Here is a 27929-nt window from a genome sequence, read left to right on the forward strand (position 1 = left end):
CTCTCCGGTGGCGGGGAGCGCGATGATAGATTAGAGAGAGGACAGACTGGAGTCACCGCGGAGGCCAACCGGTTCCGGGGAGGAATGGGGGCGGCCTGGGCTGGGCCGGGGCAGTGGGCCAGGACAGGTGGCCACTGGAGGGAGGTCTGCCTGGACCCAGCCAGGGGAACCGGGAAGAGGAAGTGTGAGGGGCAGGGCTGATGCCACCACCTGGGTGGAGCCTGCAGGGAAGGGCAGGTCAGGCTGGGGTGCACTGGGGGGTGTGTGCAGGTGGAGCCCTCTGGGCGGGAGTCAGAATGAGATGCGCCACGGGTCTCACCCACCTGCCCCCAGTCTTCCGGGAACCCTGCCTCTCGCGTCACCAGACCACTGTCCTGGAATCAGGGCGCAAGCGGGGGCAGGAGGCTCTGTACCCTGCACAGCTGGCGGCCACCTGCGGAAATCGGCAGGGCCCAGGGCCGGGGGGGGGGGGGGGCAGTGCCAGGAACCGGAGGACCCAGACCTCCACGGCTGCGCCTCGGGAAGCACCGAGCTGCCCGGACCCTCAGGTTCTGTGGACTCGGATGCGTAGACCACCCTTGCCACAGAGGGTCTCCCCCAACTGCCCACCCTACAGGCTGGGGTGGCCCAGTACAGATTGCTGGCTTAATTTTTTTTTTTTTTTGTCTTTTTGAGACAGGGTCTCGCTCTGCAGTCCTGGCTGGTCTCGATCTCCCAGCGATCCCCCTGCCTCAGCCTCCCGAGTGCTGGGATGACAAGCGCGTACCTGCATGCTGGCTCAGATTTGCTTTTGATTCCTGCACTCGATTCCTTTGCATTTGCCTCTGCCTACTGTACAGGGCTGGAACCCCACGGCTGCCACCACCACATGTGTGTGTCAGGGAGAGACAGGCAGAGTCCAGGCTAAAGGGGAAGTGATTTGGGGGACTCGGACCCACTACTTTCCCACCAGTCTCCGGAGCGCCACCCTGCAGACCGCGTAAGGACACCGGCTCCCCCTAGCGGCCAAGAGGCCGTTGCTTTTGCAGCTCAAATCCGCGGAGCATTGGATCTCAGCCGGGGTTCTGGGCAGCGTCGCTGTCCTCAGGCCTCCAGTGGACACCCCACTCGCCCTGGAGGACGAGCAGGGACCTGAGCCCACGACACTCTCTCCCTCCAGACCAGACGTCCACTGGAGCACGGGGAAGGGCGGGAGGCCGGGCCATCCACACCTGCTGGTCACAGCGGCCCAGAGCCCCTGGAGGACCAGGAAGCCTTCTCTGCCGCCACCCTCCAAGCCTCTTGGCTTCAATTTATCATCAAGTCCCTAAACCAGTTCCAAGTCCCACTGTGTGGCTTCGGTGGCACGGGACATGTTTCTCAGCACCGCAGTGCACGTCTGTGGAGTCCATGCTGTCCCTCCTGAGCCCAGCATCCTCCCCGCCCGCTCTGGGAGAGCATTTCTGAGGGAATGTGAAGAAACAGGTCTGTGTGAAGTGGGTCACTCCGTGGGGAGTCTTCCTTGGGGACCCCAGAGCTAGGCTCCATTGCCCCTGCTTCTAGAAGAGAAAATTGACCCTAATGTGTCTCTCAAGGCCACAGAGCTGGCAGACGGACAGAGCTGTGGTCTCCCCAGACCCCGGGATTCTCAGGCTTGGGGTTTCTTCCCTACCCACAGGAGTGTCCCCTGGACACGACGGGGACCTAAAGAGAGGGACCCAGACCTGCGGCCCCTCACCCTCCTTCCTCCCCTCCTTCCCCCCTCCCCACAAACTCTGCCTTGGGCTCCAGGCCCAGGGAGCCTAAAGTCGGGAACCACTCTCTGTCCTTTCTGAAATAGACATCAGCAGGGTACCAGGCTGGGAACATGTGGCAGTAGCATGTGGAGGCCAAGGGGCAGGCACCCACAGGGCCGGTCTTCTGGGGTCACTGACAAGGGGGCCCGGGAGCCTCAGCCATAAGCTCGGGGCCCTGGGATGACTGGACAGTGTCCCCCAGCTCTAGGCATGCTGGATGGTGTGCAGGGACAGAAGTGTCACAGAGTCCCTTGAGGGCAAGGTTCATCGCCTGACCCGCACGGCCTGGGCACCACTGGCCCCTGCACACAGAGCGCAGGGAGGGGGGGTGAGAACCGATGTGTCCCGGCCTCTGGAACCTGGTGCCACCAAAAGCGGCAGGTTGCAGGTTGCAGGGAAGGGGAGGGGAGGAGTGTGAGACAGAGGCTGGGGTGCCCAATCCCTGGCCCCACTCGCCCTGCCTCCCTCACCGCTGGAAGTCCAGGCCTCCTACTGAAGTCCCAGTGCCCGGTGTGATGGAGTCTGCCCTGCCTGCTGGGGAAGACAGGTCCCCTCAGCTCTCTGCCTCTGCCCCTGCTCCCTGGATGCCCAGCGGTTTCCCCTGCAGACTTTCTACGGGACAGGATGGAGCAAGTGTCCTTCTTGCTATTTATTTTTCCTCTTTCTTCTTTTTATTTTTGCAGTGCTGGGAGTCAAACTCGGGGCCTTGGACCCATGAGGAACAGCAAGGAGCTCCACTGCTTTAAAAATTCCAGATCTGGGGGCTGGCGATATAGCTCAGTGGCACAAGTGCCTGTCTGGCAAGCATAAGGTCCTGAGTTCAACTTCTGATACCAAAATAAATATCCCAGATCCCTCTGGGTGAATGATTTGGGGATGTTGTCCCCTGATTGATGTATTTTGAAATTTTGTTTTGTTTTTTTCTCTTTGAAATAAAATGGATTTGAGAGGGAAAAAAATCCCAGATCTAGCCAGGAATGGTGGTGAAATGCCTCCAGAGGTTGAAGAAGGAGGAACAAAATTTCAGTTTAGCAACTTAGCAAGACCTTGGCTCAGCGTGAAAAAGGAACAAGGCCAGCAGAGCTGCTTGGTGAGCGTGAGTTTGCACCTCCGGCCGCTCAGAAAAGGACGCCCCTGCAGAGTCTTGTGCTCCTGCCAGGCATGGCATTGCACACTGTCATCCTGGCACTCTGGAGGCTGAGGCAGGAGGACTGCTGAGAGTTTGAGGCCAGCCTGGGCTGCATAGTGAGACCCTGTCTCCAAAAAACAAAAAACCAAAGAATTGCACCGCTGCCCCGCGCACTCTGCACTCTGTCCGGTAGCTCCTGTCAGTTGTGAGTTTACTGGGCTCTAGGAGCCCCCGGCAGCCCCTGCCTCATTTCTCCTCTCCCCTGGACTCCTCGGTTTTCACTTCCCCGTTCAGTCTGCCCTCCCCGGTGCTCACAAAGGATGTATGATAACAGGAGGAGAACAAGGGGGAGAAAGCAGGCAGGACGAGGGGCTGCGTCCTCCACAGGCTCTGATGCTTCACATCCCGTGGATCGCACTGCTTTTCTCTTTCAGAATTTTTGCTTGCTTTTCTTTGTACCTGTTGCTAATTAATCCCCACACTCTTGGGCAGAAGTTACAACACTTTCCCTCCTGCTGGAGCCCCCCTCCCCCCCTCCTCCTCATCTCCCCCTCTTTCCCCTTCCCCTCCTCCCCCTCCTCCCCTCTGCTCTGAGTGCTTCCTGGGCTCCTACAAGCAAACCTCCCTTATTCTTCTCAAATTCCCCTTTCCCCCTCTCAGTTGGATAGCTTTTGTTTTCTGACAGAGAGGATCTCACTATATAGTACAGGCTGGCCTTAAACTCACTATGTAGCCCAGGCTGGCCTCGATCCCTGAGGGATCCTCCTGCCTCAGCCTCTCTCCCTCGTGCTGGGATTATAGGCTGCATCACTGCATCAGGCTCTTGGATAGCTTATTCTCTGAACCTTATGTCTTTTTTTCTCCCTCTTTTTGCTGGATTCATCCTTAAGTAGCTTCCTGAGATGCATGGCAGACGGAGTTTTTGAGGCCTTGTGTTCTGAGCATGTCATGTTCTAGGACATTGCTAGAGTGCCGGGCTGGGGGTAAAAGACCAGGCGGCAGATCCATGTCGCCCTGGAATTTGAAAGCATTTTGGGGGTCATTCTGGGTCCCAGAGAGCTGTCCAATGATGTTCCGCTCTGGTTTTTCCTCTCTCAGACCATTTGGGGTCTCATTTTTGTCACCGCTGCTGGAACTCCCATGTGGAAGAGTCCTCCTGCCGAACTTCATCATCCGTGGTGCTACATTTGGGGAGATCATTTAACATCTGAGACCTGTGTCCCTGCGTCAATTACACTGTTAATTACACTGGTTTCGCTGTTCCTGTTTTCCACAACTCATGTTAGTGAGATGCTGGACCTGACTTATTCCTGGAAGCTTTTCTCTCCCATCAGCCTCATCTGCATGTTTTCTTTATTCTGTTTTCTGGGAGAAGTTTTATATTCAAGTACCTTGTTGAATTTATCACTTAAAAATATACCTGCAAACTGGGAAGGTGGCACCTACCTAAAATGCCAGTTCTTGGGAGGCTGAGGCAGGAGGATCACTGTGAGTTCAAGGCTGGCCTGGACTATCACCAAGGCCTTGTCCCCAGAACAAACAAGGGCTGGGGATTTAGCTCACTGGCATAAGTACCTGCCTTGTCGATGTCCGCTCCCGGCCGGCAGGAAGGACACACGACAAAGCCTGGCAGTGGACAACCTTTTCTTTTATTTTCCTTCTCCGTACAGCCTGCCCTGGGATCGCTCCCAGCCGAAGCCTCCTCTGGTCCGCTCCCCGCGGCTCCTTCTGGGCTTCTACTTCCGGGCTTCTCCTTCCCCGCCAGGGGTGGTACCAGTATATATATGGATACAGTGTCCAATCATGTTAAAGTAAGCAAGGCAAGCTGATTGGCTAACATCATCAGTTGCCAGGCAGACTATATTGTTGAGCGGGTTGCTTACGCGGTAAGCAGGAAACTAACGTGCTCGATGGGAGGGGTAATCTACCTCAGGCTTTACTCTTTACTACAGGCCTCACGTCCGCCAAGTGAGGCGACCGGGCTCGGGGCTGCGGCTCCCAACATCTCCCCCTTTTTTATTTTTTATGAATGTGCGCATCGTAGCCCTTCCTGGACTGGGTGTAGAGGCTTATGCCCTATGTGTAGGCCCACCGTAGGTCCTTGGCTTAGACCCTGGTCGGCCGTCCCATGGTCTGCCAAGGCCCTGAGGCCCTCGTCCTTTTTCTAGGGCCAGGCACAAACTGGACGGAACCTGGATGCACACAAGCTTGCACTCATTTCCTCTCCGTAAAGAAATCCCCTCGGAGAGAAATTTAGACCTGGGCAGCATCTAACAGTCCAGCGGCTTACGTGCAGGATGGGGTAGGGCCTGGCTTAGGTTGAGTCGCACCGGGGGAGTACGCTCTTACCCGTCATTGACTCTCCTACCCAGCTATGTCATAATTTTTTAGAGGAGGAGTGTGGGAAGCTCACCACCCCTAGACTCGGTCGTAGGCTAGGCGAGCGAGCCATGCATATGCCTGAGGATCTTCTTGTCCATTTCGGGCTACCGCTATTTCTATTCATCTTGTTGGTCGGTCTGTGATGGATCTCCGGTAGGGCAGGTCTGATCTTCAGTCGAGGGCTTTGTCGCCCGTGTCAGTCTCTCCGGTACCCACAGTGGTTCTCGTCCCGATTCCTGTGGGAAAACACAAACCGCGCCTCGGTTCCAGCTGACCACTGGATCCGGGCCCATCCATTGTCCTGTCAGGACATCTTTCCACTTCACCCACCCTTTATGGTTGGGGGAAGGGTTGCAGTGCTCTACGGCTGGGGAGCAATTATCATTATTTAAATTTAAAAAATTGTGTGTGAATAGTGCCATGGATAATCGTGCCTTTGGGGCCAGGCCTTGGCCTACTCCCCCTTTTTGTTTTTGTAAAATTTCTTTGAGGCTTCTATGAGCCCTCTCAATGATTCCTTGACCTTGGGGATTGTATGGGATACCATGTTTTAATTGAACCTCCATCATTTTGCAGAACTCATTGAAGGCTTTGCCTATATAGGCTGGTCCATTATCAGTTTTTAATATTTTTGGTTTGCCCCATGCGGCCCAAGCCGCCAGGCAATGATTGATCACATTAGACACTTTTTCACCTGTTTCTGCTGTTGCGAATATGACGTGAGAACAGGTGTCTGTGGAAACATGAACATATTTAAGAGTCCCAAACTCCTGTATATGTGTGATGTCCATCTGCCAAACATCACCAGGGATCAAACCTCGAGGGTTTACTCCCATCGGTATGGCAGGTTTGTATGTGGCACAGGAGTCACATAGTCGCACGATATCTCGTGCATCTGCTCTGGAAACATGGAAATGGTTTGCTAGTGTCCTGGCATTGACATGAAACTTATCATGGAAGGCACGGGCTCGCTCGATTGGTGTTAGTAAGGTAAAAATCCATAACGGGCGAGTGGCAGTATCAGCAGCCGCATTCCCCTGTGCCATAGGCCCTGGCAGGGATGTATGTGCTCTTATGTGGGTGGTGAAGACCTTATGGTGTCTGTTCTGAAGCAATGTCTGGATAGACAGGAACAGCCCAGCCACTGTGGAAGTGGATCTAATTAAACCGGCAGTCTCAAGCACTTGCATAGCATTGACCACATACCTAGAATCGGAGACAATATTAATGGCTTCTGAGAACCGTTCAAGAATCATTTTAACGATCTGCAGTTCCACCACCTGAGGCTGATCAGGTTCAAATTGTATGGTAACCGGGGGCTTGCCTAGGATCACATAGGCGCCTATCCCCGTCTTGGAGCCATCTGTGTATATTGTAGTTGCTGGGACTAATGGCTCAGAGGCAGTAACCTTTGGAAAAATTATAGGGTGCTGAGTGACAAATGACAAGATAGGGTCTTTAGGGTATTGATTGTTTATATCCCCATGGAAAACACATCTCAGAATGGCCCATGTATCTATGCAGGCAGCCAGGGTCTTGATCTGGCTGGCGGTATAGGGTACTCGGATGGCTTGTGGTCCTGAGCCAAAATGTTGGACAGCTCTATCATGCGCTTCAAGGGCCAATGAAGCGACTGCCTCCGGGTAATGCTCTATGACTTTTGCAGGTGAGACCTTAGGGTGTATCCACAGTAATGGTCCTTTCTGCCAAATCACCGCTGTGGGCTGTAGACTAGTCTGTAGCAAACAGACATCAAAGGGTCGCCCTGGTTTAATTCTGTGTAAGGTAGCCCCACCTAAGGCTTTTTTCACTCTCTGTAAGGCAGCTCTTGCCTCAGGAGTGAGCCTCCTGTGGGAGGCTATATCTGGGTCTCCCTTCAGAAGGTCGAACAGGGGTTTGAGATCTGAATTTGGTATATGTAAATATGGCCTAATCCAATTAATGTCTCCCAATAGCTTTTGCATGTCATTTAGGGTCCTAACGCCATCCGTCCTAATGGTGACCTTCTGTATAAGTCTGGAGGCGACACTGAGGTCCACACCTGCTGACCCAGGGGTGGCCCTTGTTGAAGGCTGCCATCCTGAGCTGTCCTGTCTCTGGGGCGGGGGCCCGCCTGTGAAGGGGGCCCCCTCTGGCCGTTTTTTGGCCCTCTAGCATCTCGTCCACAAATACGGTTGCCCTGAGCATCAAAGACCGACCTACACTCCTCAGCTTTGTGTGATCCCCTCTTGCATCGCCCACAAACATATGGTTCTTCATTCCTAGGGCGAGGCCTAGCATCTGTATTGTTTGGGCAATGACGTTTAATGTGTCCTGGCTCCCCGCAGGCAAAACACCCTTTAGCCTTACATTCCCCTTCTAACCCGCGAGGTCCCCTCTGCTGTACAGCTGCGGCCAGGAGAGCAGCCACTCCCGAGTTGGAGAGCGGCCCCCCTATCTCTCTGCATATCCTAATCCAGGCGTTGAGGTCCTTGTTCTTATGAGGAGCTATCGCTGCCTTGCACTCCTTTGTACATTGCTCAAAAATCAGCTGCCTTACCAGCGGTCGAGCCACTCCCGGATCAGAAAATATCTTATTGGCAGCATCTTGCATTCGGGCCACAAAGTCAACAAATGGCTCTGTGGTACCCTGAATTATTTTTGAAAGACACAAGGAGGCTGTTCCGGCACCACTTACTTGCTTCCAGGCGCGGAGCCCTATGGCATTGATTTGTTCATAGACAGCGCCGGGGAACTGAGTCTGATCATCAGCGTGCCGACCTTCTCCCATAAGCATTTCCTTGTTCCACCCCCGGTTTCCTCGATTGGCGTTTTTCTCAGCCTGCTCGGCAGAGAACTCTGCATACCAGGCTCGCCAATCCAGGTAACTGCCCGAGGGCAGACACGCCTTTGCCAGCTGAATCCAGTCCGCGGGGGTGAGGGGCCCAGAAGACAGATTCTCCAGCATGGCAATGGTGTAAGGCGCAGTCGGCCCAAAGGTTGTAACTGCATTTTTAAGTTCTCTAATCTGCTTTATCTCAAAAGGCTCCCATGCATTGCGTCCCTGGCCCATAGCTACTTGTACAGGAAATATCCCGTAGGGGCCACTATCTATCCCAGGTGGTGGATGTACCTCATGAGACAAACGTCCCCCCTGCCATAGCCGCCTGTAAAAATACCGACCCGCCGGCGGCGGAGCATAAGACGGCGGCCATGATTGGGCGGAAAATGGGGGCCCGTGCATCACTTCCTGTTCTGGCGAAAGGGGAGGGAGCTCCCACGCGGCCGCCTCGTGGCGAGGGATCGCCTCCCTCTCGCGCCGGGGAGCGCTCAGGAGCTCTCTACTCCTCCGCAGACCAGGTTGAGCAGAGCGCAATTCGCGGCGCAACGCTGGAAAAGAACCCTGTGACTCCTTATCGAGCGACTTGGGCTCCTGACAGCTGGTCTCTTTGGCCTCCTTGCCATTCAACTTTCCCTCGTCCTCGGAGTCAGACGACTCCGAGGCTAGAGCCCCGTCCTCCTCCTTAGCATCTTTGTTCCCCTTGACGGGCCCCTCTCGGGAGCTCCCCGACTGGGCCTGCTCAAATACCCTGCGTACTTTTGTAAGCTCTTGAGAGCTTTCTCCACAACCACCCTCGCTCTTAGTGTTGCTACCTAGCATGTTTCCCATCTTTTAATATGTTACTCACCGCGTGAGGCCCAAGGAATCCGCCACTTACGCGTGAGCCTGAGGGGAGTCTAAAAGCCCTGTAGGTGCGCGCCACCCAGAGCCCAGGCTTATCCCCAACTCACCTGTCTCGCAGCTCTGTACTGGAGCGTTGTCCGCTGTCACGTCTCGGGGGTGATCAGTCCCCGTACGGGCCACCAAATGTCGATGTCCGCTCCCGGCCGGCAGGAAGGACACACGACAAAGCCTGGCAGTGGACAACCTTTTCTTTTATTTTCCTTCTCCGTACAGCCTGCCCTGGGATCGCTCCCAGCCGAAGCCTCCTCTGGTCCGCTCCCCGCGGCTCCTTCTGGGCTTCTACTACCGGGCTTCTCCTTCCCCCCCAGGGGTGGTACCAGTATATATACGGATACAGTGTCCAATCATGTTAAAGTAAGCAAGGCAAGCTGATTGGCTAACATCATCAGTTGCCAGGCAGACTATATTGTTGAGCGGGTTGCTTACGCGGTAAGCAGGAAACTAACGTGCTCGATGGGAGGGGTAATCTACCTCAGGCTTTACTCTTTACTACAGGCCTCACGTCCGCCAAGTGAGGCGACCGGGCTCGGGGCTGCGGCTCCCAACACTGCCTGGCAAGCACAAGGTCATGAGTTTGATTCTTGGTACCCCAAAAAGAAAAGCTTTATCTCAATTTTCAGTTTCTCAGATCATGCTCACATTTTCAGTAATTCACTCATCAAATATTCGTGGGATATCTGCCCACAAGCTGTGCTGTTCTAGAAATTTAGTAAACAAAGACAAAATCAAGGATGGTAGGAGCTTATGCTCTTTTTTCTTTTTTAAAATTTAATTTGAAGAATAAAAGCAAATGAAATAAAACACAATAAAGCCAATCAAAACAAAACAAGGAAACCGATACAGGACTTCAAAACATAACAGCAGGAAATCAACCATCGCTCCCATAATGCCTCTTGTTATCTTCAAAATTGCTGCCTGTGCCATCAGACATAATGAAATCAAACAGAACAGACTAAAAACAATCAAAACATAACACTGAATAAAAGCAATAAAGTGGAACAAAACAAAACAGTGAGAACAATATTGGATTTCAAGAAGAAGACAGAAGAAATCCCCTAGTTGCTGTATGCACACTGTTATCCTCTAAATGGATGCTCAGATTAGCAGCTCCAGGCCTGCAGAGCCAATCAAACAACACAAGCATTAAGCTGTTTTTGTCCCTCAGCTGCTATCAATGCGGTCTCTGCTGCTCTGAATCAGCAGGTTGCTTTGTGTGTTGTGGGGGTGCTCAGCTCTTCTTGTCTCCCAGGAAGATGAAAAGGCTCACCAGCACTGGGCTTCTGGAGTTTTTTTTGTTTTTGGTTTTGGTTTTTTTTTTTTTTTTTGTCTTTTTTCTTTTTATCGGTACCGGGGATCGAACTCACGACTGCCTGCTTGCAAGGCAGGCGCTTATGCCGCTGAGCTAAATGTCCAGCCCGCTTCTGGAGTTTTTTGTGGGTTATATTTTTTTTTAATTCAGGGTCTTGCTACATAGTGAAGGCTGTCCTTGAACTCTGAGTGATCCTCCTGCCTCAGCCTCCTTAGTTTTGAAGTTATAAGTATGCACCATTGTGCCTATCTATTTTTTTTTTAAGGAAATCAGCTTTATCAAAGTGTTTACATACAAAAAATACACTTACGGGCCTAGAATATAGCTCAGCAGCACAGTGCCTGCCTTGCAAGTGTGAAGTTGTAAGTTCAATTCCTGGTACCAAAAATATATATACTTTGTTTTGGAAGAGTATACTTTCTTAAAGTTTAACGCATGTGTAACCATCTTTGCAATTTTTCAGATTATTAGCCAGACATAGTGGCACACACCTGTAATACCAGGTCTTGGGAGGCTGAGGCAGGAAGATTGCCACAAGTTCAAGGCCAGCCTCAGCTACATAGTGAGACCTTGTCACATACACACACACAGAGAAAGATAAAACTCTAAACTGGTAGATCACCTGCCTAGCACGTGTAAGGCCCTGGGTTCCACCCCAGCAGCCCCTCCCCAGACACAGACATGTACACACACAGCTCATACCTCTCTGGATCCCCTGAGTAGTGAGTCACCCCGTCTTCTGCCTGAGGCAACCACCAATCTATTTTCTGACACCACAGATTAGATTTGTCTCTTTTAGGGTTTCATACAAAGATATTGCACAGTTTCACCCTTCTGCGGTTTCTTTTGCATTGAATAACGGGTTTGAGGCTCACTCACACTGCTGTTTATCCTCAGGTCCTGTTATTCCAGAGCAGCCTTCTGGTGCTCGCCCCGGAATCCCATCCACCTTCCCCCAGACACGGCTTTCTTCTAGTTTGGGTCTATTTTGAAGGAAGCTGTTCTGAACAATCGTGTCCAAGCCTTTCTACAAAAATAGATTTTTAATTTTTAGATAAATATCTACAAATGGCATGGCTGAGCTGTCTAGCAAATACAAGTTTAATTTCATAAGAAACTGCCAAATGAGCCCAGGTGGCTGCATCTTGCAGTCCTGCAGCAACATTCCTATCGCACTGCACCCTCGCCAACAGTTGGCTTTGTCACTCTTGTCACCCTGGCCAATTAGTGGCTATGTCGTGGCATTTCAGGGCTTCATTCTGCACTTCCTGGATGGCAAATGCTACTGAGCATTGTCCGAATCAGCTTCCTACTACTGTAACAAACACCTGGGAGCATCGGTTTATAAAGAAAAAAAGGTTTATCTTGGCTGTCAGTTTTGCAGGCTTCATTTCATGATCAGTTAGCCCCATGGCTTCTGGGCTTATGCTGAGGCAGTAATCAAGTTCAAAGTGTGTGGCAGAATGGAATTGCTGGCTAGGTGTGGTGGTGCATGCCAGTGATGCCAGCGCTTGGGAGGCTGAGGCAGGAGAATCCCTGAGAGTTTGAAGCCAACCTGGGCACACATATAATGACTTCAAGGCAAGATTGAACTACATAGTGAGATCTTCTCTCAAAACAAACAAAGAAAGCAAAAAAAAAAAAAAAAAAGCCACTCCTCTCATAAAATAGTTTTGCTTGGGAAGCTATACTTATTAAAAATATGTTAACAGAGAATAGATTTCTTACTAATTTTTTGTTTGTTTGCAGTACTGGGATTTGAACCCAGGACCCTGGACACAGTAGGTAAGTGTTCTCATCACGGGGCTGGGGGTTTAGCTCAGCGGCATAAGCGCCTGCCTTGAAAGCAGGCAGTCGTGAGTTCGATCCCTGGTACCGATAAAGAGGAAAAAGACAAAAAAAAAAAGTGTTCTCATCACTGAGACACACTCCCAGTCCCTTTAAAAATTTTTTTCTGAGACAAGGTCTCACTATGTAGCCCAGGCTACTTTGGAATTCATGATGATCCTCCTGCCTCAGCCTCCCCAGTGCTGGGATTACAGGCATGCACTACCATACCCAGTCCTATATTTCTCTTTAAATTTTGGGGGGGGAAATACATCTATAGATACACCCCATATTCAGAAAGCTTTCTGAGGTATTTAATAATTTTTAGGAATAGAAGCATGTCCTAAGATCCCAAAGTGTAAGAACCATTGCACCAGGGTGATTCTCCTGGTTCTTTTGGGACATTCCAACTGCTGGCATCTAGTTTTTCCTTGGGTTGGCTGGTTTCAAGCCAAACAAAGGAATGCTCTGTTCTGCTTTACAACTGTCAGGGACTTCCCGCTGCACTTAAATTTTGGTTGGGCGTGGTAGTGCATGCCTGTAAATCCTATCCTCAGGAGGCTGAGGCAGGAGGATCACCATAAGTTTGATGCCAGGCTGGGCTATATAACAAGACCCTATCTCAAGAAAAAAGAGCCAAAATAAGTCAAGCTTGGCTGCAAAGTCTATATCCAGCCGTTGTGACTTCCCTTCTATGGTCCAGGGTCAGGACCTGCCCCAGGTTTGTCAGACTGCAGGGAAACGGCTCTGCCATGGCAGTCAGGAACCTTCCAGGTCTCCGCAGCCAGGCCCCTCCTCACTGCCTTGCCCTGGACAGCTTCCCACGCCTCCTGGGCTCTGTGGGGTCTGTCACCCCGTAAGGACAGCTACAGCTATGGAAAGGCATCAGCTCAAGCCACAGGGTCTTTTTGTTCCCTGCTGTTTAGTGTCACCAGGCATGAGGACACTGGGTACCGGCACCGTGGCTGCCCCTTCTTCCTGTGTACAAACTGAATGTCCTTGTCCCTGTCCTAGCTGACTCCCATGACAGCATTTCCAAAACAGACCCTGTGGGCTGCCATTCTGACTCCCGGCCTCTCTTGGTCTCTTCCACCCCGCTTCCTTGCCAACAAGGACCCCATTTGGACACGGTTGAGCCCCAGGTGGTCACTGGGTATAGGAGCAGCCAGGTCCCCCCACCCTGTCCCTCAGCAGTGACACTCCTCTGCCGGTGAGTGGCCTAGAAACCAGCAGGTGACACACTTTTGCCAGGGAAAACATGACGCCATGTCTAGTGGGCACCTCTGGGAATTTCTGCATCACTCTGATAAAGGGACCAAAAGTGTGACGTGTCCCTTGAGAATATTAAGCGTGGGCCTTTTGAAGCCACCTGGTGGCCTTACGGGGACAAGCAGGAGGACAGAAGTTAGCCCCTGAAGGAGGCAGGGCTGATGATGGGGTGGCAGCCTCATTGGGGAGCTTGGTGAGTCAGTGAACTACCAACCCCTGAACCACCAGCCCCGGCCGTGGGCCCTGTTCCCTTCCTTGTTTAAGTCAGCTGGGGTCACTCTTCTGTCACCTGCAGCCCCAGCACTTCCCATTCGGTGTTTGCTGACTGGGCTGGTGTCCAGATGTGCCCTCAAAGCCTCATGCGGTCCGGGTGGGCTTTTCCAGAGGTGGCCGGCTGTACGGTGTGTCCGCTGGGATTCAGGCTGTGTGGTTACTGCAGGAGCCCACTGACCGGTCTGGCAGCGCCCTCAGCCCTGTGGGCAGACAGAACAAAAGAAGGGAAGAAGTCGCTGTGGTTGCTTGTTTTTTGCAGACTTCTGCCTGCCATGAACTGTTTCTCCTCTGTGATGCCCATCTCCCAGGCCACCCTGCCTTGGCACCAGTCAACTATGGACTGAAGCTCTATAAACTGTGAGCTAAAAAAACTACTCCTTTAACTTAGGATGTTGGGTATTTTGTCTCAGCGATGGAAAAAAGTAACTGAGACCTTTGCTTATGTCCTTTATAAAACCAGTTAAAATTTTTTTTTTTTGAGACAGGATCTCGCTATGTAGCCCAGGCTGGACTTGAGTTCGCTAGAGAGCCCAGGCTGGCCTCAGACTTGTGGCAATTGTTTTGCCTCAGCCTCCCAAGCGCTGGAATTACAGCCATGCACCACCACACCTGGCAGTTCACATGGCTTCTGTCTGCACACGGCCCTGAGCCACTTCAGAATGTAAAGACTGCGAGGACGGGTTCTCCTCCACTTTCTTTGTCACCGTAATCCAAGTATGTCATACATCTAGGACAAGACAGGCCTCCTGCACATATGTAATAAGAAGGAAGATTGCTTAGTCTCATTTCCACCCGTCTCACGTGGCAGGAAAGAAATCAAGCCTCACTACAATGTTATTACAGACCACGCCTTCCCGGGGCTGCGGCCCCAGGCTCACCTGCCAGGCATCAGCTGCGCTGCTGGGAGCCCCTTGGGAGATTTCCTGCCTCTCCGCCTCTCCATTTCCGGAATGAGCCAAGCTCCCCAGCTGGCGCAGTGATAAAGCAACAGGTCTGAAGGAGGTGCTCCCTGTGTAACCATCTCGGCCCTCATCTGCACCCCTGGCTGGGAGGGGCTGAAGGGGGACAGCACACTGGGGCTGCTTCTTGGCTTTTTGTGGGGCACCTCTAAGCTGATGGAACAGTGCTGCTCAGTCCCAGGCTCTGCCTCACCAAAGTTAAATTCTTCTCCAAAACCTCCCTCTGTCTGCTTACCCCGGCCCCCGCCATCTCCCCACGTACAGCTGACCTGAGTCCACAGCTGCCCCCAAACCACCTGGGTTTCCGGCTCTCATTTCCCAGAGCACAACATGGTGGGGAGGGTTAACCTGTGTTTAGCAGCACAACTGATACATTCAAGAAAGAATCCAGGGCTCAGGCCTTGAAAACCTGTGGTCAGTCCAGTCTGGCTCTGACCAGGTGAGTGACCATGAGCAAGCCAACCCTTCTACTCTCTGAACCTCAGTCTCACCCAGAAAATGGGGTTGATGGGTTCTCTTTACTTTGCCAAGTGTGGTAGCACACACCTGTAACCCAGCACCCAGGAGGCTGAGGCCGGAGGATGCCTTCGAGTTCAGACCAGCCTGGGCTACATTGTCAGTTCAAGGCCAGCCTGGATAACATGAGACGGCGAAACCTTTCTCAAAAAGGAAAAAAAAAAAATTAAATAGATTAGAAATAAAAGAGTAGAGATAGTGGATTTTAATGATGTAAAATATGCTATGCTAGGGCTGAGGATTTAGCTTAAATCCTCAGCCCTAGCATAAGCGCCTGCCTTGCAAGTGTGCGGCCATGAGTTCGATCCCCGGTAACAATTTAAAAAATATATATATGCTATGCTACAGACTTGAAAATTATTTTAAAATTGTTCAAGATTCGGATTATTTTAATATTTTCAGCCTTCCTAGTGTGGAGATTGAATTAGAGGCAGACAATACTGAGGCTATTTTTGCAGGGTGCTGGAGACTCTGTCCTGTGTTTTCTGGCAACAGCCTGTCCACCAGTCACTTCAGTGCCCTTCATCGTTCTTTAATTCAACAAACTGAGTGTCCACTGTGTGCCACCGCTGTGTGTGCTGACAGAACAAAGCTCCCTTAGACTCCAGAGAGCCAAGGAAAAAGTTGCGGTTGGTGAGTGCAAATCTGTACCACGTGAAGGGAATCTCTGGCCTTTTGATTGTGTAAATGGGGAGCAGGAACCACAGAAGGGTAGGAAATGTAGGAAAACATGTGGAAAGAATCCAATGTCAGCAGAATCCAGAATGGCCCCGTTATTGTTAAGCATCTTTACATGATTGTAATATCCTAACTAAAAACACAAAACCTGAATCTAATCATGAGGAAATACCAGACAGATAGAAAATGAAAAACATCCCCTTTTAAAAATGTAATAGGCAAAGAAAGGCTGAGGGAAAGTTGGGAATTAAAGGAGACTGAGGAGATGTGAGAAACGGGCAGAGGACTTCGCTGTTCGCTCTGTTAGAGGGGGCCACAGTCACGCTCATCGCCGGCTCAGGTGACGAAGTTGCAAGGCAGAAGAAAGATTAAGCTGCTGGGGTAAGCAGACGTCCTCGATCTTAGGAAACCCACACTGTCCTAGGCGAGAAGAGAGAGGAGGCGGGGGAGAAGGCAGAAGAAAGGGGAAGGGAAAAGGAGGACAGAGAAGGAGGGACGAAAACAAAGTGAAACGTTCCAATGGGTGCATCTGAGGAAGGGTATGCATGTGTTCTTCGTAAATGTTGTGTAACTTTTCCAAATACAGGGTTTTTTTGTTTGTTTGTTTTCTCTTTTTTTTTTTTTTTTTTTTTTTTTTTTTTTTTGCGGTACCAGGGATCGAACTCTCAAATACAGGTTTTTGAAGATTTTCCAGACAGGACTTTGGAAAAAGGACAGCCCTATTTTATTTGCTCTTGCCATCTCTGCCATCGGCCAGAGTACCATCCCCTCCTCCCTAAGGTCCTGGGGCTCATCTTCCCAAGTCCCCTAGCCTTGGAGCCGGACAGACACGTGCGTGTATCAACAGGCAACTACACTCCCCAGAAGGCTTTGCAGCAACAGCGCATAGGTTACCACCAAAGAGAAAAGATTTTCCTGCGCGGGGCCAGCCGCTTCATGGCCTTTTGGGAATTGTAGTTCACCTGTAAAAGAGTACCGGGGCCAGCACCAGGCTGCAAACCACGCTTCCCAGAGGTCACTGCGCTCCGGGCCACCAATCGGAAGCGCAGGTCTTAGAAAAGAGGCGGGGAAGGGAGGAGCGGCACGGCGCGCGCGCAGTAGGTGCGGCTGGGAAATTCATGTGGAGGTCAGAGTGGGAGCAGGTGAGAGTGGTAGATTGGTGTAGGCCTGTGTCTGGGCGTCTCAGAAGTTCTCTTGTGCTTTCTTATATTCAGTTTGAACCTGCGGGGTGCATGCATTTATCTGCCTCTGGGGGAGGGGAAAGGAGCTGAGCCCAGGAGGAGCCGGGGGTTGCGCAGGGGAAGAAAAATCCAGAAGCTGTTAGCAATAGCAAGGATCAGTGTCCAGTCTCGAGGCGGAATATACGCGATCAGGGTTCAGTAGTCTTGGAGTTAAGATGTGCGCAGGAGGGAGAGAGGGTTTGCGACGCGCTGGTGACGACTTTGGGGCGGGGCATTGGAAAGTTGAGGCTGGAGTGGTTTCCAGGGAGGCCCGCTGGTTCCCGCTCGCGCTCCCTGGTCTGCAGAGCTCCGCCCCCGCACTGGGCAGCTCCTTGGAGCCCTGGTGCCCAGGGGGTCCTCCTGCTATCCTGGTCCCAGAATGCCGTCCTGCTTGGATCACAGCGGGTCATTCTTACCCCGGGATGTCGGGAAGCAGTGTAAGGAGAGGAGTTAAACCCTGCGCCCAGGGATTACAGCCCTGGCTCTAACCCTGACCCAGTCACCTCTGCACCCGAGCTTCCCGCTCCGGAGTAATGACTTCGCTGTCGCTGTTGTTGGCGCGTTCTTGGAGTTATTTTTCCATAACCCGCTTAGAGGGTATCTTTGTCTAAAAAGGGGAACGTGGCTTAGTGGGGTCCACCCCTCGTTCCCGTTATTGAATGAAGTCCTCCGAACCCCGTTCCTTACGCGATTACAGAGAAGCAACTGCGAAGAGAAAGAGCAGAGCGGGCGCGGACACTTGGCTGCGTCCATAGCTCTTTCCTTAGTGGTCTCAGGACATGAGCAGCCAGCTTGAGAAGTGGATGCCGTGCGGTGGAGCAGACCTCCCTCCCGTGAGCTCACGAAGCCAAGGTGTTTTGTTTTACTCCCGCAGGCGTGAGTGGGGCCTGCAGGACGAAACATGGCTGCAAAAGTGTTCGAGTCCATTGGCAAGTTTGGCTTGGCCTTAGCGGTGGCAGGAGGCGTGGTGAACTCCGCCTTATATAACGGTGAGCCACTCAGTGGTGAGGCTGAGGTGTTAGGGTCACTGCCCTCTGCCCAAGGAGCAGGGTTCTCCAGGCCCGTGTGATGCTCCGAGTGGCAGCTGCTGTCTGTGATATGTTTGGGCCCGAGGGGTCACCCTCTGCCACTCTGCACCCTGTGGCTGTACTGTTACCAGTGCCCTGTCCTGTGGGCTGTGGTTCTCCAAGAGCCTCCCAGTTACCGGCTGGTGGGATGTGTCCCACAGCCTGTGTCAGTTGGAAGTGACACTGTCACCCAGTGCTGCTGCGGTGTCCAGATTTACTGGCTGCAGGGAGGGGGATGGTGTCTGCTCTGCCCATGCGTGGAATGAGTCAGCACAGGCCTGAGACCCGTTTGGGTGACCTCGTCCTGAAAGGAGTTTCACTCTGCTCATTCCAGAGAAAATACCTGTGAGGCTCACTGCCCTGATTTTCCCAGCAAGGCCAGGCTTTGCACTGCTTTCATGTCACTTTACAATGGGGCCTCAGCTTCCTCACTCCTCAAGCAAAGGGGCTGAACTAGTTATCTAAGATCACTTCAGAATGTGTCATTCTGTAATTTCCACCGCACAAAGCAACAGTAGTTTGACCTGCCTGGTGCAAGAGTAGGATTATTTTGGCTGTGGTCCCAGCACTTGAGAGGCTGAGGCAGGAGAATCTCTGAGTTTGAGGCTAAATAGTGAGCTCAGGGCCAGTCTAGACTACCTAGTGAGACCCTGCCTTAAAAAAAATAAGTGTAAGATTATTTCAGAGGAATAATTTCAGAGGAAGGTATTTGTTGGACCAACTCTGAAGTTAGAGAGGGAAAGATGGCAGCAAATTCGCACAGCCTGCTGGGTATTTGTGATCCCCTTACTGCTCCAACCCCATTCTCTGTGCCCTGAACAGCTATGTGGCTGTTGTCATCACTGAATGAACAAATGTTAGAGACACTGAGCTATTGGAAGAATGGGACCTAACTTGTAGGATTCCTGTAGCGAGGGTGCTTGGATGGGTAATCAGGAAGTCAACAACCGGCTCTTTGAGGAAGAAAGAAGATCCTGTCACCGAAGTCCTTGGGAGATGCCTGGGACAGGAAGTGATCACTTAGTTTACTGCTGTTCAGAAGCTTCTAGAAGCCACAAGACGGAGCCAGGGAGGGGAGACGCGGTCAATGAGTAGACAGCATGAGAGCTTTCAGTGCCGTGGCCCTTTCAGCTCTGGGCGGAGGGACATTTCCTGACCTGTCGTCAACTTGCTTCCTAGTGGATGCTGGGCACAGAGCCGTCATCTTTGACCGATTCCGTGGAGTACAGGACATCGTGGTGGGAGAGGGCACCCACTTTCTCATCCCCTGGGTACAGAAACCCATCATCTTTGACTGTCGCTCCCGACCCCGGAACGTGCCGGTCATCACTGGCAGTAAAGGTGAGTTATCGCCTGCGCCCTTCTGCTGGCTCCAGGGCCCAAACCGGGTTGGACTTGACATTGTAGGAACCTAGCATTGCCCTGGATTGCTTTATGGATAGAAATACATCCTGAGGTGTGTGCACAGGCAGCAGCACGTTTAGAGAAAGGTACAAGGTGAGACAGGCACCCACTATGTAGTTCAGGCTGGCCTGAATTCACGGCGATCCTCTTGCCTCAAGAGGCTGCTGATTGCTTCGATCAGGAGCTACCATGCCCAGCTCCTCTGTCCCGACTTCTAAAGCTGCTAGGTGCCTCCAGATGAGGGGCTGTGTGTACCTGTATGTTTTATATCTCACAGCCACTTGGTTTATGTTGTCATGAAAAAGCAATGGCCATGCATGACCTGGCTTGCCATCTTAAAACATTCAGTGTCCCCAAGATCGCATGGCACCTGTCAGACTTACTGTCTGAATTGCTCTTATCAGAGGACACTTGGGACATACTGAAAAGTGTCCGCACCAAATCTTTGTAAGAATTTCCCAAGCCGGGCGTGGCGGTGTACAGCCACAACCCCAGCACTTGAGAGGCTGAGACAGGAAGATTGCCACCAGTTTGAGGCTGGCCTGGGCCACATAGAGAGACATTTCCTACATTTGCGGTGCTCTGTTGGCTTCCCTGCCAGTAAAACTGGGTACGTCTGCTCGGTGCCCACCAGGGTCTTAACCAGAAGCTACTTTGCTTGTAAACTGTAGCAGATTTGGGCTCAGACGGGTGCCGTCAGAGGCCACCTGCTTCCCCCAGGGTTTTAACCCCATCGTGGTCCCTAAGATTTGCAGAACGTCAACATCACCCTGCGCATCCTCTTCCGGCCGGTGGCCAGCCAGCTGCCCCGCATCTTCACCAGCATTGGCGAGGACTACGACGAGCGTGTGCTGCCATCCATCACCACCGAGATCCTCAAGTCCGTGGTGGTGAGTGGCCAGACACTGCAGGGGCAGGAGGGCCGGCCCAGGGCTGTCACTGTTCTGTCCTTTTCCCGCCTCCTTGCTGACCCTATCTGCACTCTATCCACAACCAGGCTCGCTTTGACGCCGGGGAGCTGATCACCCAGAGAGAGCTGGTCTCCAGGCAGGTGAGCGACGACCTCACGGAGCGGGCGGCAACCTTCGGCCTCATCCTGGATGATGTGTCCTTGGTAAGATCCCAGGTGGGGGGACGGTCCACTTCCGGTGGGGAGGCTGACTCGGCTCTGGGCTGGACTCTGCTGACTTGAGACTTGAGAACGCGCCGCTTTCCCCAGCTGTTCGCACTGGAGAGTTTTTACCTCTCCTCCACCTGTTCCTATTTCTTATGACCAACCATAAGTGCTCCCCAGAAGGGTGTCGGGAGCCCGTGTGAGCCAGCACGGAACTACCCGGTAGAGACCAGGGGGCAGCCCGGTGGCCTGCACCCACCTCCTGCCCGACCCTGGGTTCCCAGCATTTGGGGCTGAAGCCCAGGGAAGTGAGTCTAGGGAGAGGCGAGAGAGGACAAATGAGCGGTGTGTCCCCTGGCAGTGTGGGCCGGACAGCCCTGCTCCTCCTGAGAGCCTAGACTGTGTGTGTGAGATGCAGAGTCCTTCCCTCAGACAGAAAGCCACGCAGGCAGGGCAGCGTGGAAGGCGTGGAGTTTCCAGACACCCAGGGAAAGCTGACAGGGATTTGCTGGGCCAGTGAGGTGGCGTTTCCTGGTTTCCTGTCCGGGCTGCTGTGCATGGCCGGGAGCGCTGCCCGCAGCTGTTTAAACAGTGGTTCCAGCACCCTGCCTAGGCTTGCTGGCTGTAGTGCTCCAGGGGCACCGGCCAGGCTGCAGCACCGCCCACCAACACCTGCTGTCAACCTGAGTATCCTGGGCCCCCCCCCCCCCGAGGGCTACCAGAGAGCCTGAGGCAGAACTTGGTGTCTTGTTCAACTATGACCACAGGCTCCTTCTGGGCTCCATTCTGGGTCAATGTGGGCTGACCACAAGAAGCCGATCCTAAGAGGTGTGAGGAGAGAATTAGGCTTCCCGGGGAATCTGCTGCCCTCAGCTGGCCTGTGGAAGGAAGTGTTATTCCCTAATTACCCATTTCATTTTCCTTTCCTCAGAATCATCTTTCCTTACCCAGACATTGAGTAAGAGTCCCAGAGTGCATCGGGCCAGTAGAACAGGGCAGTTTTGAAGTTAGATATTAATGCTTGGGGAAGACGTGCAGGTGGGCGGGACTCCCCAGGAGAAGTCAGGCTGCATGTGTTTTTAAAAGCAGAGATTGGCCCGGGTGCCTGCAATCCCAGCACCTGGGAGGCTGAGGCAGGAGGATCGCAGCAAGGTCAAGGATCGCCTGCAAACAACAACAAAGCAAAGCAGATGTGGGAAAGTGAGAGAGAAAATAAAGGGCATAAGACGTGCTAGCGAAACTGATGCTCTTCCCTGTATCTCTTCTTCCACAATAAAAGTTGGGGGAATAAGAAAAGCATTCCAGGCCAGGCAGGCATTGTGAGTTGTGCGCTGTTTCCGGTTGTCTGTCCTGTCTTTAGAGACGGTGGCCTCAGCCAAGGCCCAGTGATTTATGTGACCAGGGAAGGGCTGGGTAATCAGAGCACAGCCCTCACCCTGGCCTCTCTTCTAAACTCTTTCCCAGAAGCACTCACAGACCGGGAGCACCTCGATCCCGTCCGCGCCCTATCTTCCCGGCCGCTTCCTGTGGACCGCAGCAGTGCCGGTGGGAGCAGGGCTGGTTAATTCATAAGCGGAGCCTTGGCTCCAGGTCCCTGAGAACTGGCTGTGTCCCCGGCTCTCGGGGCTCCGTTTCCAGCTGGCCTCCCACGGATCTCTGCGTAGGGCATCAGAGGATCTTGGGAGGGCGCTGGCCAGGGGTCCCGAGCCCCCATGTCTCCTTTAGGGAGGTGCTGGGTGGAGAAGGTCCTCCTGCTGCTCCAGGCCCCCTTGAAAGCCCTGCACCAGTGCTGTTCTCCACTCGAGGTCGCCTTACCCAGGGTGACAATGACATCATGCATGGCCCAGGCCTCTAGGCTGTGCACAGCAGCTCTCCTCAGCTCGTGCAACCTCCCCACCCCCCGCAGACGCATCTGACCTTCGGGAAGGAGTTCACGGAAGCCGTGGAAGCCAAACAGGTGGCCCAGCAGGAAGCGGAGCGGGCCCGATTCGTGGTGGAAAAGGTGAGCGCTCGGCCAGATGGCGGGGCCCCTCCCCCGGCCTCCCCAGCCCTGCCGGTTGGCCTGAAAATCCATCATCTGTCATCTCTCCTTCCGGGATCATTGGAAGGAGGGGGAAGGAGCCGCGCTCCCCCAAATCGATTCCAGAGTCTTTAGGGGCTCATCAGACACACGTGAAGGGTCATTTTCTTCCCAGTCGCCTGAGATCAAAAACCTCCCCCCCTCCACATAAAACCGTTACCCCTGGAAAGCTTTCAGCCCCACCAAGAAGGCGATTTTAACCACGGCTGCGTAGTGAGAGCTGACAGGAGAAAGATCAAACATTGTACCAGATGTGCTGACCGCCTCGGGGTCTCTCCCCAGGCTAAACCCCTCCAGATGTGTCCGAGATCCTGGACAGAATGCAGTGTATTTGTGGGTAGCCGGTCCTTCCCGTGTGCACAGAAGGGGATTTATTTGTTGTCCCCTCCCACCCCAGTGTCCTAATCCAAGTCCCTCTCATCCTGCAAATTGGGGAATACAGGGACTAATGTCACTTTGGAGACCGTGGCAGGGACATGTTTGGCCTTGTACCTGCCGAGTCTTCAGAGGGGCTGGGACAAAGTCCAGCACTTAGCCCAGGGGTACTGGGCACGCATTCTCCATCGGCAGGGCCCACCGAGGGCAGCCTGAGTCTCAGGGCTGCATGCAGGCCGGGGTGCGGCTGCGTGGTATGGTGCTTGCCTGGCAGCTACGGGGTTGCAGTCACAGCACTGCAGAAAACAGAAAATACTCTCACATGTGGGTTTCAGAGATGCTCCGTGCTCTGGTCTCTTCCCATGCTCTGAAGGTCACCGTGTCTGTCCCCGAGGTCAGCCACGAGGTATTGGCTACCGGCCACGGAGCCCTCATCTGGGTGCCTGGTCAGGGCCCAGCCCCGTTCGCATTACAGGCTGCTCTCATTAATTTACTTTTGAGGGTGGAAAGATGTGTGGGAGTAGGAATGGGGAGTAGGGCTGGCTCCTCAGTGGGCTGCCTGTTCTTCAGTCATTTTGTTTCCTTTGAGATAGGGTCTCACTCTGCAGCCCAGGCTGGCTCCAGCCCTCAGCGATCCAAGTGCTAGAATTATAGGTGTGAGCCCAGTGGGCTGCTCTTCTCATTTTGGGCTTGGTGGTGCTGGGCCTGGAGCCCAGGGCCACAGGGATGCTGGGCACGCTCTCTCCCACTGAGCTACACCCCTGGCCCACTCCTACCTGCTTCTGGTAGAAGCTGTTTTGATTTGGGATGAGAGGGAAAGGTGAGCCTGCGAAGTGATTGCACTCTGGTGGTGTGAGGCAGGGTCTCCCTGTCCAAACCAGCCTTGAGCTCCCTGTGGCCCAGGCTGGCTTCGGGTTTATGGTGATCCTCCCGCCTCAGTTTCCCCGAGTGGTGGGATTAGAGGTGTACGCCACCGTGCCAGGCTGGATGCTCACACCTGCTGTGCCGAGAATCGGCTATAAGGGCAGGGAGGGATTGGCGGCCAGTGCCCCTGCCATCCGTTGCCCTGAGGTCTCTGTGTTGCCCACCTCCGCCCCTGTAGGCCGAGCAGCAGAAGAAGGCGGCCATCATCTCTGCGGAGGGCGACTCCAAGGCAGCTGAGCTGATTGCCAACTCCTTGGCCACCGCGGGAGACGGCCTGATCGAGCTTCGCAAGCTGGAGGCTGCCGAGGACATTGCCTACCAGCTCTCGCGATCCCGAAACATCACCTACCTGCCGGCGGGGCAGTCGGTGCTGCTGCAGCTCCCGCAGTGAGCCTGCTGCCCCGCTGCGCCCCCGCAGCAAACCCGCCTTCCTTCCGCCCCGCCCCAGCAATGAATCACTGTGACACTTCATGATTGAGCTAGAGCCACAGAAATAAAAGTAAAATCACCTTGGCCCTCTGATTATCCCAGGAAGCTCTCCCGTTCTTCCCGTACCCGCCTACTTTTTACCAGCCTCTCCACCGGAAATTGTCAAGTGCCTACAAAGATCGGCTGGGGCCTGCAGGTGCCCCGGCCTGGGCTCTGGCATTGGCAGGAGAAAGGCAGGGCAGCGTGACCGACAGGGGCGTGCAGCTGGCAGGCCTGGGAGACCAGAGCTGCCTTCCTGTCATTCAGTGATGATCCGAGGACCGGAAGGCAGGTGCCTGGCCCCGTTGAGGTGGGTGGGCCGTCCCCCAGGGTTCTTAAACCAGGATGGACTTGGACAGCGAAGTGAGGGGAGGCCCAGCCTGAGGTGCATCCTGCTGGAGACTTCCAGCTCCAGCGCCCGGCGGGATTCAGCTCGGAGGATCACATCCTGCAGGCTGCTGGGTCGGCCAAAGACCTGCATCCCACCTTCCCGCTCCTCCTCCTCACCAGACTGCTGGCCTGGAATCAGTCATGAGAAGAAAGCAAATGTGTGCAAGGCGCTGTCAATAAACGGCACCCAGACCTTCCAACTGTGGTTGGCTTGTTTTTTCTGGTGGGCTGAGGACAGAGTGTGCTGGCGGTCTCTGCCTTTGTGTGGGGCTGTCACCAGCTGGGACGCGACGTCCAGCCAGGCAGAAACCTCTGATCTCCAAATCCTGCCTCGGCCAGAAATCAAACCTGCTTATAACTCAGCAGGGCAGTCATGAGGTTGGTCCCTGGGGGAGAGGTTAGTTCACTGTATGCTGAGGCCATCAGAGGTGGCCTGGCTGTCAGCTCTGCAGCGCCCCCGTGTGGAGAAGTGGGGAGGGCACAGGTGCCGGCCGCCCTGCTTGCTCAGGCTGAGTTTGCAGTCACACGTGTGTGGCTTGGGGCTCTGGTCTTGTGATGGACTGGGAGAAGCTTTGGCGACAAGGGCAAGGTCATGCACTGGGATAGTAGCAAGGGAGACAGCAGACCTGGGATGGAGAAACAAACCTTGCCCTTCCTCTAAGAGCTACTTGGAATTACTCCCACCTCTGTCCCCCGGTGTCTGGTCACCACTGGCCACTGTCCACCTGGATTCTGCATTTCCTGTGCCAGGGGGCCGGGGGCCAGCTGTCAGCTGGACAGGGCAACCTGATGTGAAGATTTGGAGTAAGCTGAGGGTCAGGTTCTCCCAACACCCTGCAGCCCTCTGGTCTCAGCCGGAGATGCTCCTCCCATCCCCAGGGAACCACAACTCAGCTCAGCCGCCAGCACGCGGCCACCTCCTGCGACGTCCATCCAGCACACAGGGCAAAGCTAGGCGTGGGCATCTCTTTCCTGGCAGTGGACGCTTTTGCCATAGGACTGGTGCAGCCTGCGAACGAGTGGCCAGTGCCAGAAGTGTGACTTCTAAATATGTTCCAGGCTGGCTCGCACTCCTGTTGGCCTTTATTGCTTTGCCCCCTGCAGTGTGGGGGCTCCCTAACCCCTTTTTAGAGAACCCTTCTGTGTTTCTTGCGTTTGGTGAGACAGTGGAGTTCAGGTATAAGGAGCCTTGAGCGCCCTGAGCAGCCTCGGTCCTCTGCAGGATGGCTGGAGATGCCTCCTAGTAGCAGCCTGGGGCCTCCCCTTGCTTGCCAGTAATTCTTTTCACAAGGCGCAGAGCACAGAGCTTCACTGGCTTCCTAGCTGAAAGCTCTGACTGGGTTTCTTAGGCTCCCACAATGGGCCTTTATCAGCTGCTGTGCTCTGGTCCTGCAGCCAAGGCCTGGCCTGGCCTGGCCAGCGAAGCAAGGGCAGGAAGTGTCTTCCTCCCTCTCTCCTCCAGCTAGGCTGAATGGTCCCCTTGTTCAGGGCTGCAGGGTCACATGCAGAATTGGCTGAGGACCTGGACGAGGAAGGAGGACCCCAAAGGCTCACCATGTGCCTCATCTCTGTGAGTTCTATGCCTCATCTCTGTGAGTTCTACCTGTGTGCTGGGTAGGGGGAGGGATGTGTCACCACCCTGTGGGTCTATTTGAAAGATAAAGAGCAGGGTGAGCTGCCGCACTCCTGTAATTCCAGTGCTCAGGAGGCTGAGGCAGGAGGATGACCATGAGTTGAAGGCCAGCCTGGACTGCATAGTGAATTCAAGGCCAATCTGAACTACACAGTGAGACCCCATCTCAGAATAAAAACCTTTCTTCTCCAGGAATCTTCCTCTGGCTGACTCCTCCCAGGCTTTGGGGGCTTCTTTTTTAAAGAACCATGCAACTCCTGCAACATTGGGATTGAGGACTGAACTATTAACAGTGTTGAGACCCCAGCTGGTTGGCCCTGGGCTCGTTGGCCACGCACAGCTGGAAGACTGCACGGAAATGTACTGGGCCTGGGGAAACCAGGTTGAGATTGGCTGAGAACCGCTTGGCCTACGGCACGGTACTGAGAATTGAACTCACAACTTTGCTTTTTCTAAGCAGGCCCTTGGGCTGCTGAGTTTTATTCCCAGGCCCTGATCAAGAAGAGGTAATGAAGCCAAGATGGCAAGGCTACTTTGGGGGAGCTTAACTTTACGTCATCCTTGGAGCCGACCACAAACCTGGAGTAGCCAGGAAAGCCCGCTGGGCGGAAGCCTTGGGCCATCCATGTTTGTTTGTTGGAGCTGTGGACACTTCTGGTTGGCAGTCTTTACAGCCTGCAGCCCCTGCCTGCTTTTGCACAGCTTGGGAGCTAAAAATGGCTTTTAAAAGGCTGCAAAACATCAAATAGATAATATCTCATGGCCCATGCAGATGATACAGAACTCCAGGCCATGTGTCCATCTGTAAGGTTTCGCTGGCTGCAGCCCAGTGGTGACCACACTCCCTGCCCCCCACAGTAGTGCTGGTGCGGCCAGCTGCCAGAGACTCGAGGCTCTCACAGCCGAGGTCCACTGTCCCTATGCAGGACCCCTGACTTAGGGGGTTAGTTTCAGAGAGGGAAGAACCCTGGAATCTGGAAGCTGGATTCTCACACTAGGAGGAGTTCAGGGCTTTTGCTCAGTCTAACTGCCGTGAGAGACCCTCCCTGAGTCCCAGGCTGACCTGGAGTCCCAGCATGCAGGCTTAGCACCCCCCTGCTGTGCTCTGTGCCTAGGGCTTCTTTCTTCCTTCCTTTTTTCCTCCCTCCCTTCCTTTCTTTTTTTGGGACAGGGTCTCTCTATGTCACCCAGGCTGGCCTGGAACGTGCAGTGACCTTCCTGCCTCAGCCTCCTGAGTGCTGGGATGACAGGTGCAGCCTTGCACATGTTTCTGGAATGACAGAAGGTGGAAATGGGGGTCACACACAGGTAGGAATTAGGAAGAAAGGAGAAGCCTAAAGTCCCTCAGAGGTATGAGGCTCCCTGGCCCTGGGCCGAAACCACCTCCCCCACTGCTCCGGGAAGCACAGGCTG

The 27929-nt window shown here is 53.7% G+C and overlaps 1 protein-coding gene and 1 long non-coding RNA gene across 2 annotated transcripts; both read left to right on the forward strand.

Annotated features, from left to right (window-relative positions):
* Nucleotides 1-633: 633 nt before the first annotated feature.
* Nucleotides 634-2673, forward strand: LOC134476286 (uncharacterized). Its single transcript, XR_010047867.1, has 2 exons — nt 634-1464; nt 2459-2673. It is a non-coding gene; the product is annotated as an uncharacterized LOC134476286 (long non-coding RNA).
* A 14221-nt stretch (nt 2674-16894) lies between these two features.
* Nucleotides 16895-25083, forward strand: Phb1 (prohibitin 1). The gene is made up of 7 exons (XM_003466882.5): nt 16895-16983; nt 17936-18050; nt 19308-19469; nt 20280-20422; nt 20530-20646; nt 22553-22648; nt 24204-25083. The coding sequence occupies exons 2-7, from the start codon at nt 17963-17965 to the stop codon at nt 24414-24416; spliced, it is 819 nt and encodes a 272-aa protein (XP_003466930.1). The 5' UTR covers nt 16895-16983; nt 17936-17962; the 3' UTR covers nt 24417-25083.
* Nucleotides 25084-27929: the final 2846 nt, after the last annotated feature.

Source organism: Cavia porcellus, unplaced genomic scaffold (assembly GCF_034190915.1).
Source record: "Cavia porcellus strain 051 isolate PalLab524CR breed Dunkin Hartley unplaced genomic scaffold, mCavPor4.1 scaffold_6, whole genome shotgun sequence".
NCBI lineage: Eukaryota > Metazoa > Chordata > Mammalia > Rodentia > Caviidae > Cavia > Cavia porcellus.

Bases quoted from the DNA above. Each gene is read 5' to 3' on its own strand.
- Phb1 (XM_003466882.5), top strand. From the start codon at position 17,963: ATGGCTGCAAAAGTGTTCGAGTCCATTGGCAAGTTTGGCTTGGCCTTA. The intron at 20,423-20,529 runs GTGAGTGGCCAG...ATCCACAACCAG, and splicing joins AGATCCTCAAGTCCGTGGTG to GCTCGCTTTGACGCCGGGGA. The intron at 20,647-22,552 runs GTAAGATCCCAG...CACCCCCCGCAG, and splicing joins TCCTGGATGATGTGTCCTTG to ACGCATCTGACCTTCGGGAA.